The sequence below is a fragment of the Panicum virgatum genome, chromosome 6N, assembly GCF_016808335.1.
Source record: "Panicum virgatum strain AP13 chromosome 6N, P.virgatum_v5, whole genome shotgun sequence".
Lineage (NCBI taxonomy): Eukaryota > Viridiplantae > Streptophyta > Magnoliopsida > Poales > Poaceae > Panicum > Panicum virgatum.
The window spans coordinates 18,662,818-18,675,471 of record NC_053150.1 but is presented as its reverse complement, the minus strand read 5'-3'; the positions used below and the strand labels follow the sequence as shown (position 1 = coordinate 18,675,471).

General features: G+C 47.7%; 1 protein-coding gene across 1 annotated transcript; it reads left to right on the top strand.

The window, feature by feature from the left end:
• The first annotated feature begins 9,175 nt into the window (after window positions 1-9,175).
• On the top strand, window positions 9,176-11,446 carry LOC120678647. Its single transcript, XM_039959898.1, has one exon. The coding sequence runs from the start codon at window positions 9,302-9,304 to the stop codon at window positions 11,219-11,221; it is 1,920 nt and encodes a 639-aa protein (XP_039815832.1). The 5' UTR covers window positions 9,176-9,301; the 3' UTR covers window positions 11,222-11,446.
• Window positions 11,447-12,654: the final 1,208 nt, after the last annotated feature.

Genomic DNA, 12,654 nt, shown 5'->3' with positions numbered 1-12,654 from the left:
AGAACAAGGTGAAAGTTATTCAGGCAAATCTTAAAGCAGCTCAATCTAGACAGAAAGCTATGCAGATAAAAGGAGAAAGCCATTGCAATTTGAAGTTGGGGATCACATATATTTACGAGTATCTCCAACAAAAGGTGTTCAACGATTTGGTTTAAAGGGAAAACTAGCACCTCGCTATATTGGACCCTTTGAGATCCTTGAAATATGTGGACCAGTGGCTTACCGAATCCGACTTCCATCATGGTTAGCAGCTGTCCATGATGTTTTCCACATCTCTCAACTCAAGAAATGTGTGAAAATTCCTGAAGAAATTATTAATCAACAAGACCTGGAAGTAGAGCTAGATCTATCATACGTGGAATACCCAATGAAAATCCTTGATAGTAAGGAAAGAAGTACCAAAAGGGAAAAAATTAAGATGTACAAAATTCAATGGGAACATCATACTGAGGAAGAAACTACTTGGAAAACTGAGCATTATCTCCAATGAAATTTTCCAGACTTTCTTATAACAAATCCAGGTACCTAGTATCCCAATCCATTCCTAATCTGGAATCTCGGGATGGGATTCTTTTAAGGGGGTAGGCTGTGACACTTCAGGTTTCTAACTTCTGGATCAAAGTTGAATGTGTGAACTTGGTATTTATTTTTGTGTGATATCTAAAAATATTCAGTACAAAGTAGGGGTATTTTGGTAATTGCAAAAAAATTGCAAGTCCTTTGCAAAAGGCGAGGCCATTGATCGCGGTTGCGGGGAACCGGTTTCCCAACCGGTTCCTTTAACCCTTCTCAGCCGGTGCCGAAGGCCTGTTTTCTAGTAGTGGTAACTAATTTTCGTTTAAACAAGAGCAGCGCGTGCTTATTAATGGCATGTACATCATCAGAATTTTGAATTCTAATAAAAGAAAACTGCTTCATGTGTTCCAGTACTCTACCTTGGACCCTCCTGCAACACTCGAAAATTCGGGGCATCAGCTGGCGAAGAAGATGAATAGTATTGAAGAGCACATCTCCATGAAACTCGACAAAATAAACAGTAACTACGGCGAAATTGGTGGTATCTACAAGCAAATCGCAATAGCTGTCGGTACCCCAGGACTGGGGTACCCCCTCTTGCTGTGTCCAGGCAAGGATCTTGTAGTTATCCTTAACTACATCCAAACAGCCGGACCCCTGCGGTCCGGAGTCCTGTTCTCCCAGCAGCGGCCCGGACCGTTCCACAGTTGGGAAAGGTCCGGAGACACCACGTGTCCCGGAAGAGGCAGGAACTCGTGCGCAAGCAGCCGGGGCTCCGGACCTCCCAAAGAGACCGGACCCCCGCAGGGTCCCGGACCCCTCATGGGGCCCCGGACCCCCTGTATAGTAACCGGACCCCTCACTAAGGGAAGAAATCGGCACCCCGCGTCGGGGTGGTCTGGGGACGCCACGTGTCTGCAAGATATGGCCGTTTGGGTTTCCTTACTAATGTTCACCCACCATTGCATTCATTGTGGTTGGTGGACGTCTGCATTGATATGACAGAAGCTGAGGCGTTTCATTGACCAGGGGACACTGTTGATCGCGTATTACCAAGGCAGTGAAGCCGCTGGCGCCGCCCATACCGCATCTGCCAGCCTGCCGTGACAGATGGATACGACGGCTCGGCTTCGCCCATTATGACGCTACATAATAGCCTCAGCAGGCCACGCCGCAAGCTACGCTACTCCAACGGGCGCCTAGCTGACGGGACAAGAAAAGACCCCCCTGAGTCAGAAGGGCAGCAGTGTGCATATCGGAGGAAAGATTCGCGACCACTGTAGCCACAGTCACGTTGGGCCCACCTGTCGGGGCACCAACGTTCTATGTATCTGCTCCCCCTTGATCTATAAAAGGGGGGGCGCCGCTAGAAAACCTCAGGCTGGGCAAGAGCCAAGGCCAGCAGAGGATAGGTTCATACACACAACCAAGAACAATACATCTCCCAGTGGACGTAGGGTATTACGCTCCGGCGGCCCGAACCACTCTAAATCGTGTGTTCTTGAGTCCCTTTCTCAGCGTAGATCCAGCCCCATCACCTAGTACTTCCCCGAGTACTCCCTCACTGGGAATAGGCGGGTGCGTTCCGCCACCCGGCTGTGGGTACCCCTAGAATCCCCACAACATTTTGGCGCCGTCCGTGGGGAAGAACAGGCGCTGACTGGATCTTCAGGCTTCTGGGGCCGTGTTCATCCTCTGCAAAGACGAACAAGAAGATGAAGGAAGGCAGGGCGTCACCCACGCCGCATGCTGTGGCACTGGGGCACCAGCGCCCTCTGTGCGACGGTGCACGGCAGCTACGCCTGTTGTGCGTCGCCACTGCGACGCCTCAGAGCTGGCACGTTGGTGCGCGGGGGCGACGCCTGTCGCGTGCCGCCCCGCGCCATCCCAGTGTCGGCTCAAGGTTTTCTCTCAAGCAACGGCCACGCTTCCCCTGCGGTGGCATGGTGTCGGCTCAAGGCTTTCTCTCAACATGGAGCCTAGAGCCGACGGCCATCCCGGAGGAAGTTGGCCGTGTCGTCGTGTCCGGCGCCGCCTGAGGTTCTTGGTGCTGTTACAGACAGCACCAAGGACAAGCCGGTGAACGACCGCACCCCTTCGCGCTCCACGTCCGGTCCATCTGCTGCGCAAGGGCGTCTGGCTTCCATCGGCAGACGACGACGACGGCTGGGGGCCTCTCCCATTCAAAGCCAAAGAATTTGTCTCATGCCATGTAAGCATGTGACAGCTCTTAAGGCAAGGAGGGGTCCCCCGAGCTCCCGAGGTGATGCTGGATGATGCGGTTCAGGCACGTCCAGGGCGCCTTCACCTCCGAAGAACACGCTGTATAGCATGCAGCCGTATGTTACTCCTAAGAAAAGACTAAGAGAATTCCTCCTTTGTAATAACGTGGCGCCTACGTGTGTGTCCAGAGCGGTCAAGGTCCGACCTTGTAAACCCGACCTCTGGCCCTATCACACAAACAGGCAAAAAACGGTCCGGAGCGGTGGAGGTCCGACCTCGTAATCCCGACCTCTGATGTATACCGTGACAACCACAATAATAAAGGAGATTTACTTTCTCGGTTTTACCTAGGCTCCACCCTGATTACATTTATTCGCCTTGGTTTAACTATTCTTTCCTCTTGAACGGAGTTTACCTTTGTTGCTAACAATCCAAGTTAAGTTGCTGGCTTGTGGTCAGGAGAAGACACCCCTTCTAGCTGGAAGGCAGTCCGGACCCCTAGGGACCTGCTCTGGGGAAGTGGTATTTGTATCCTGGGGTAGAGAAGCTCCGCGTGGCTTAGCCTGGTAATGTACCCTAAGTTTACGTACTTCACTACCCTGTTATAAGTACTCTAGTATCCAAGACTGCTGTCTTTAGAGGTCCCGGGCTCTCTTCTAGTATAAGGCTTGGTTTCTTTGCACCGTACTATGAGGTCCGGTAACATGCTTCATCGGATTGTCAGCAACGGTCGCTCCAAGTCCACTCTGGTGGCCCGCTCCGGCGGAGACCGCTCGCCACGGTCGCTCCAAGTCCACTCCGGTGGCCCGCTCCGGCGGAGACCGCTCGCCACGGTCGCTCCAAGTCCACTCCGGTGGCCCGCTCCGGCGGAGACTGCTCGCCACGGTCGCTCCAAGTCCACTCCGGTGGCCCGCTCCGACGGAGACCGCTCGCCACAGTCGCTCCAAGTCCACTCCGGTGGCCCGCTCCGGCGGAGACCGCTCGCCACGGTCGCTACAAGTCCACTCCGGTGGCTCGCTCCGGCGGAGACCGCTCGCCACGGTCGACAAGAGCCGGGTCCGGGAAGTGGTGCTTACTCCCTGAGCGATCCGAAGTCTGTGTAGCCGCTTAGCTTGGTTCCGCACCCTAAGCCTACACCTTCGTCGCCCAATGGAGAGCACTCTAGTACCTAAACCTGGGAACAGGCATACCGGCCTCAGGGGTCCGGATGCCCGCTCTCTCCATGAGCACACCAACGCAATCAACTTGCGTAGGAACACATCACGATGGTGGCCCCACCTGCGGGTTCGTACCTCACCCGAGGTGGGCCCGGGGGCCACTGTCGGTACCCCAGGACTGGGGTACCCCCTCTTGCTGTGTCCAGGCAAGGATCTTGTAGTTATCCTTAACTACATCCAAACAGCCGGACCCCTGCGGTCCGCAGTCCTGTTCTCCCAGCAGCGGCCCGGACCGTTCCACAGTTGGGAAAGGTCCGGAGACACCACGTGTCCCGGAAGAGGCAGGAACTCGTGCGCAAGCAGTCGGGGCTCCGGACCTCCCAAAGAGACCGGACCCCCGCAGGGTCCCGGACCCCTCATGGGGTCCCGGACCCCCTGTATAGTAACCGGACCCCTCACTAAGGGAAGAAATCGGCACCCCGCGTCGGGGTGGTCTGGGGACGCCACGTGTCTGCAAGATATGGCCGTTTGGGTTTCCTTACTAACGTTCACCCACCATTGCATTCATTGTGGTTGGTGGACGTCTGCATTGATATGACAGAAGCTGAGGCGTTTCATTGACCAGGGGACACTGTTGATCGCGTATTACCAAGGCAGTGAAGCCGCTGGCGCCGCCCATACCGCATCTGCCAGCCTGCCGTGACAGATGGATACGACGGCTCGGATTCGCCCATTATGACGCTACATAATAGCCTCAGGAGGCCACGCCGCAAGCTACGCTACTCCAACGGGCGCCTAGCTGACGGGACAAGAAAAGACCCCCCCTGAGTCAGAAGGGCAGCAGTGTGCATATCGGAGGAAAGATTCGCGACCACTGTAGCCACAGTCACGTTGGGCCCACCTGTCGGGGCACCAACGTTCTATGTATCTGCTCCCCCTTGATCTATAAAAGGGGGGGCGCCGCTAGAAAACCTCAGGCTGGGCAAGAGCCAAGGCCAGCAGAGGATAGGTTCATACACACAACCAAGAACAATACATCTCCCAGTGGACGTAGGGTATTACGCTCCGGCGGCCCGAACCACTCTAAATCGTGTGTTCTTGAGTCCCTTTCTCAGCGTAGATCCAGCCCCATCACCTAGTACTTCCCCGAGTACTCCCTCACTGGGAATAGGCGGGTGCGTTCCGCCACCCGGCTGTGGGTACCCCTAGAATCCCCACAACAATAGCGTTACAAGAGAAGAAGAAGCGTGAAATAAGGTATACTAGTATAACGATATATATACATATATATGCTTTTACCTTATTATTTTCTGTTATTCTAGATACTTACTGATTTTTGGTATGCATGGTTTCTATGCAGGCGTAGACGAGTGTTTGCGGGTGGTTCCTTCTTAATTGGCATTGGCATCTACTTTACTTTCTTCCGTCAGAGACAAGAGGCTGAGGGTGAATGACGGGAGCTAGCAATAATTAAATGATGGTGCCGATATCTGTAGACCTCCGTTGCTGTAATCAAACTTATCACTTCTGATTGATTAATATTCTAGTTGCTGTCATTTTTGTTTTCCTGGTTGTACCACTGTTTTCTAGTGTTTTGTACTCCCTCCGTTCCAAAATGTAGGTTGTTTTGACTTTTCTAGATTCATATATTTTACTATGTACTTAGACATATGTTATATCTAGATACATAGCAAACATTATGAATCTAGAAAAGCCAAAACGACCTACATTTTGGAACAGAGGGAGTACCACTGTTGTAAACTGGCAAGATCGTTAAACTAATTTTTCCTAATTCATCCCAACCCTGAAACTTTATGCTCTCAATTTGGAACTGAAATAAAGTGCTCCCGCGTCATGCCTTGGGGCGGCTAGCTTTCCTGCCCTTTTCTGCATTGCCTCTGCTGGATGCCCAGCCAGGTACAAAAATGGCAGTGGCAGGGATAGATCATGCCCCTGGCGTGGCCAACCAGAGGGCACCACTTCTACACAAGAAGGTAGGGGCAGAGGCGGAGCGGCGATCGGTGGCAAATGTGCGCTGCTGACACTCTAAGAACCGTCCAATTTAAAACCAGTTTAATCAAACTATCAGTCACTATGCTTAAAATGATAGCTATATTCACTCAAGAGCTTGTCATGTTTTAATCCACATCTAGAGACTTCAACAAACAACACATTGTTCACTTAAGACGCCTCAAATCCAGTAGTCTCGGTACGTGCTTGCCATATGTCCAAGATTATGAGAATGTACCATGATACAATTTGCACATCACCATATGAACCATAGAGAGCAAATTTTACATAACACAATATACAGCATTATTAAGAATTACAAGTTCATAATAAGGAATATTCAAAACTAAAAATAAGAGATTAAGTTCACAACACAAGTCTTGGGTTCACCAATGATCACAAAGAGACATTTTTTGAATGAACATAACAAAGAGGCATGAATTTAAAGTTTAATCCGATCCATTATGCTCTCAGAAAAGTCTAGCTACACAATACACAATGAGTAAAACAACAAAAATGTGATAAAATAATGGCGCCATTGCTTAAGGACACCATTGTGGCCACAAAAATGTACTCCTGTTCCACAACGGAATCGACAGCATAGAAGTGGCCAAACACAAGCAACAGCTTACTGCAACTTAGGTTAATAGCACCGTGAGTACAAAGGTACTCGCACAGCTTACCAATTATATAAACAAGGATCATGCAATGTTAGTCTTAAAGCAAGAATAAGGCATTATGGTTAAGTAGTTTTGTATAAGCATGAGCTCTCTGATCTAACAAGCTCTCTAGTAACAAATTAATTATCATGCCCAACCCATAATATAAATTTTAGTGGATTAAAGAAGTAACAAACAATTAATCATAAAGCTAACAGAATCATAACCAGCCTACACGATACTTCTACGAAGAATTTATGGGATTTGATTTATTAAGCTTGCAAAGGTGTATCTTTACCCACATGATGGAAGAACCATGCAGCTGGTCTAACCAGCCAAGTTGGATAAGGGGTACTCCCAGCAACCGCCCGTAACAAGTCTCGACCATTGAGACCATTCCTAACTTACACAGAGAGCCTCCTAGGTTCACCGGGGGACCTCTATAAAATTCCATGTTCCTTCAATAATCAAAACAAAGGAGGTGATAGGATCATCCATACCATGATGGGGTATGTAGTAGCACAGTAAAATGCTCAAAACCAAAGTTATCCACAAACGGACCTTAAACTATCAGAGCGGACTATACCCTCAAGACTCCCTATCATTCCACCCAAACTACGAAATCATTCCATCTTAAACAAAATTTTGAACAAGTATGCTCAAGGATAACCAAGTGAGTGTATGTAATCATGTTCCATTCTTTCCTTTTAAGTTATAGAAATAAACTAAACATGACTATGCATTTAGTTAAATTAAATAATTAACCAACTAAGATGTGACAAGGAGATTGATAAACAACTCAAGGAAGGATAATAAATAAGAATGGGTAGTAACAGTAAATAAACATAATACATAGCCTCTGGATACCAAAATGATATAAATAAAGATAAATCAATTTAGGCTGGCAAAAGATGCTTAAATGTTTTTTTGATAGAAATACTTTAAGGGAAACCCCTAAAGCTTAATTAGGTGCGTCACCCAGGATTTTGAACCCTGGGCGGGAGCCCCCCGACCAGAGGCCTTTGCCACTGCACTGTGAGGCCCTTCGCAAGATGCTTAGATGTTTGTCTTGGTATTTCTCTGGCGGCTCAACAACAAACAACACAACGCTAGGCTCGGGTTCAGCAGTCTCGATGGGCTCAACGGGTTCATTCTTTGGCATTATGGTCACTAAAATAATGTCTAAATGAATACATGCATCAGCGTATGCCATGATTTTGTGTATGAATGATGAATGGCATAAATAAGCATTGAGCCGCACAACAAGAGCGTAACGACGACGATCAAGCATTTCTACTCCATTAGGCATAAAAAGCCCTAAACAAATATTGGAACAAATAAAATCATAGAGCAAGCAAAAATTATGAAATAAATTTAGCATACATAGGACATCAACAAGAAGTCATGCAGTTGGATATTTGCAACAAAAGCAATTATATACAATTATTTATAAATAAGGAAAATTACGTCACCCTAAAAAAGATAAATCATAAAAGATATGCTAAATACTTCAAAGAAGTTTCAGAAAATTCTCACAAGAACTAGATGAGAAACAAGGCTAACAAAAATGGTTTTGCCATTTTAGCATTTTTCAGGTATGAAATATGCAATAAGAAAAAGAAGGGCGTACCCAGTGCCGTAGGCTTCCCGCACTGTGTGGGGTCTGGAGAAGGGTTGTCTTTAAGCCCCCAAGCCTTACCCACACAAATGTGCAGAGGTTGAGGCTCGAACTCGGGACCTTCCGGTTACAGACGGTAGGCTCTACCGCTGCACCAGGCCCGTCCTTCTAAATATGCAATAAGAAAAACATTATATAAATCTTAAATTCTAATAAACATTTGAATTCCAGTAATAAGAATTGCATTAGAAAGAGCATTTAATAAGCGAACTAACAGAATTAAGTTTGGTATTTTTAGAGTAGAAGAGAATGTATCAAACAATTAATTCACTTTCACAAACAAAGTACATAAGGACCTGGCTAACATATGACTGGCAATATGGCTCCATTTCTAACAGTCTATTATCAGTTTTTTTTTGGCAAAAAAACTTCTACTCGCTTCACTTTTCTCTAAGGCGGAGTGCAACTACATTATAGAGCAGGTTAAGGACAAAAAAGATGATGTCGGCACATACAAAACAATCTCAGAGTTAAGGAAGCTGTATTTTTACGACTGTGCATCAAAATTAAAATCCGACAGCACCATTGAGTTGCCTCAACAAAAACACCAAAACAAGATCTCACTATAATATATTTCGATAATATTTTTCTCATACAATTCCAAAAGCACTTTTGTTAAAATTCCAAAAGCACTTTTGTTAAAAATTGAAAGCATATCATAATAAACCTCGAAGCAATTTAGAATAAATGTACAAGCAAACAAAACCGATTGATGTGAAGCAAAACTAGAGTAAATATACAAGCAAATAACATTAGAGGTTGAAGACTTTGCAGAATATTGTCTAAATGAAACTTTAGATCCACACTACAAGCCATAAAGTATATTATTCTTGCCTGATGAAATATTAGAGTTAGCATATTATGGTGATGCAGCTGCTCCAGCCGGTTACCAAAAAAAAAAACCCCGCAGCCGAGCCGCTTTTTCCTACACCGAGTCCACCCTTGGCCCCGTGCACCCGTCTCCTTCCCTTCCTCTTCCTACTCCCCCAGATCCCACTGCTCCCCAGATCCACGCCGCTGCCCTCGGCCCCAGATCCGCCGCCGGCGTCCGCGGCGCCATGGCGTGCCTCGCCATCTCCCTGCAGCCGGTGAACGGCCCGGACATCCTCCTCCAGACCCGGTCCTGGTTCCCCGTCTCCCGCGCCCTCGCCGCCGTCTCCGCTTTCCGCCTCGCGCGCCTCCACCTCGCCCGCGGCAAGCAGCAGTCCGCCGCCGCCGCCGCCGCCTCCTCCTCCGCCTCGCTCGACGCCATCGGCGACGACCCGCTCGCCGCCGGATCGGGCCAGCTTGTCGTCGGCGTCGAGTCGCAGTACCGCGTCGTGTACCGCCTCGTCAACTCCATCTACGTGCTCGGCGTCACCACCGCGGGCTCCGACCACGCCGCCCCCGCCGTCCACGCCTTCGCCGTCGCCGACGCCGTCAACCAGGCCGTCTCCGTCGTCGTCGCCGCCTGCCGCGGCGTCGACGTCACCCCCGAGAAGGTGCACCGCAAGTACCCAGAGGTGTACCTCGCGCTCGACCTCGTCCTCCACGGCGTCGGCTCCGTCCGCCTCTCCCAGATCCTCGCCACCATCCATGGCGACAACCTCGCGCGCATGGTCAACTCCTCCCCCGACGCCGAAGCCCGAGCCCGTGGCGCGGATTCCTGGCCTACTGTCGAGCACCTCGCGCAGGATCGCCACGCCGCGAGGGAGGGCTTCTCGGGCGCCTCATTCGAGCTTCCCCAGGAGACACTTGCTGCTGGTGACGAGTTCTCGTCTAACATTGCTCCTGCGACCACAGTTGCTACTGGGGATGAGCCACCACCTGAGGAGGCGGCTCCTGTGGAGAAGGATCCCTTCGCGGCCAGCGACCTGATTAACAACAAGCCAGAGGAGGCATTGGTTGGTGGGTTCAAGAAGAACAAGGAGACTGCCCTCGTGGTTGCTGATCCTGCAGCTGCACTTGCTGGGTTGGAGGTGACAACTTTGCCGCCAGCTGAGGCAACTAAGCCGACATTTATTGGAGTTGAAGGGTTTGAGGGTGACTATGGTGGAATTGAGTTTGGCAACGAGGAGGCTTCACTTGCTGAGGCGTTTGAAGGGTTCAATGCGCCATTTGGTGGTGGGCTGGATGCTTCTGAGTTTGTTACCACGACGAAGAAGGATCATAAGGACAGGGCCATAACTGGTCTTGAGCTATTAGCAACCAGTGGGCAGCCACCGAATGCAGCTACTGGTATTCCATTGGAGAATCTGTTGGTGACAAAGCGCACAGAAATGACCGCTCCTGAGTTGTTCATTGCAGAGGAGATCAATGCAGAATTCAAGGAGTCTATTCTTGTGCGGGTTGGTTTGAAGGGTACAATCTTCCTCCGAACCTTGCCATTGAACAAGGCAGCGGGGAAGGAGACAGAGTTCTCATTCCGTCTTGAGGGCACATTAGGAATGAAGAGGGCCGCATTGCAGAGTAATGTCTTGAGTAACCTTCAGAATGGGCTATTCCATGTCAGAACTGTGTCAAAGGAGGAGCCCATTCCCCTTATGAAGTACAGCTTCCTGCCGAAGCACTCGCCTCTACCTTTGAGGATGCGCCTTGTGAAGCGCCATAGTGGGACATTGCTCTCAGTGATGATACAGTATGCATCCAACCCAATGCTGCCGCAGCCGCTGAGCAATGTAACCTTCATTGTTAAGCTTCCTGTGGACCCCACTCTGCTCAATGTTTCACCCAAGGCTGTGCTGAACCGGGCGGAGAGGGAGCTGAGATGGCACATTTCAGACATTCCCCTGAAAGGTCCAGCTGGAAGGCTCAGGGCACGAATGCCTGTTGATCAAGATTCCAAGGATGGTGAGCTAGAGGTCGTAGGGATGGTGAAGTTTGCTTACCAAGGGCCATTTACATTGTCTGGCATCAAACTACGTCCAGCCACCGATGGCATTGCCCAATTTAATGAAGTTGGGCATACCTTTTCCAGTGGGAGTTACCTGTGCGTCTGATAGGTACCTTCTTGTATTGTAGGTGCTTCTTTACCTGTTTCTTTACATTTGTTTGGTGTGAAAATGCTATTGTATGTAGCAAATTGTGTTTGTTTTTGTGAGGGCTGAAATTCCATCATGTTTTGAGTTATCTTTTGTTCTTGATACATCAACTGTGATTACTGATTACTCATGAAAGCTACTTAATATTCATATGAAGAAACATTGTGCTGCTATTTTGAATTATTATTCTATTGTTTCTCTTTTCCTGGCACACATTACTTTAAGATGTTACTGCTTCTTATTAAAAGAGCACATCGTTGGATTTAGCTACTATGAGAAGAAATCTAGCCACTCCGGCAACACAACTAATCGATTTTTTTATGAAAGATGAAAGAAAAGGCTGAAGTGCGTATTCTCCGTTTTTAATGTTTGTTATCCTTGTTGATGAAGTTAAAGTTAGGCTGATGGTACTATTGGAATACATGTTTAGCAAATTAGATTGAAGTTTCACTATTTTGTGTATAATATCCACCGTAGAATTTTATCTTGAAGAAAGAATTCTCTAGAGCTGTAACCTAACAGGAAGGGCAATGTTTAATACAGCTATATATTTGATACCCTTATCACATCCTTTCATATATGAATACCACTTCAGCAAATACCTAAGTTACTATCTAGTTGTGATTATGATAATGGTGTTGAGCTCGGTCATGTTTTGTCTTACTATTGGGTCCCCATCTGATCATTAGTGAATGAAAAGGGCTGTGCATTCATCTTTGTTACTGCAACTGCCACTTATTTAATGCTGAGAAACTAGTGTTTATGTTATTTGTTCTTCAATGTTATTTCCTGAACTCCTAATGACAACTATATCTAATGTTTGCCTATACTAATTATTGCTTCAATTGATTCATTGATATGCAAGTTTAACTGAGATCCTGTGTTCTGTTCTAGTAGTCATTATTGCAGTCTCAATGTTGCTTGTATCAATACTGATGATAAAAGTTTATGCTGTCTGCACTTTGCAGTAACCGATGTTGACTTATTGTTGGGCTTTGTTTGTGCCGGCACATGTATATGAATATTCGTTCCATGAATAGATTGTTACACTACATGGATGTTGCAGCAAAAGAGACTATCTCGAGCTTATTGTGGAATGTGGACAATAGGAGTTCAGTTAGTACAATTGTTTAAAAACAAGTGGTGTCTCCCAATTGTGTTCGAATAATTTAAGTTTTCTCTCCTCTATCTTCATGAACATGGCTACATAAAACTGGCATGAATTTAGTATATTTAAAAAGTCTCTTCATATATCTTGTTATGAGGGTTTTTAAAAACATTGCCATAGAAATTGATAGCTGAACTTTTGTTTGGTGGTAGTCATTTTTTTTACGGAAGGTAGTAGTTGCTTGTTCCCTTCATCCTAAGTATTCCAACTCGTGGCATCTTTC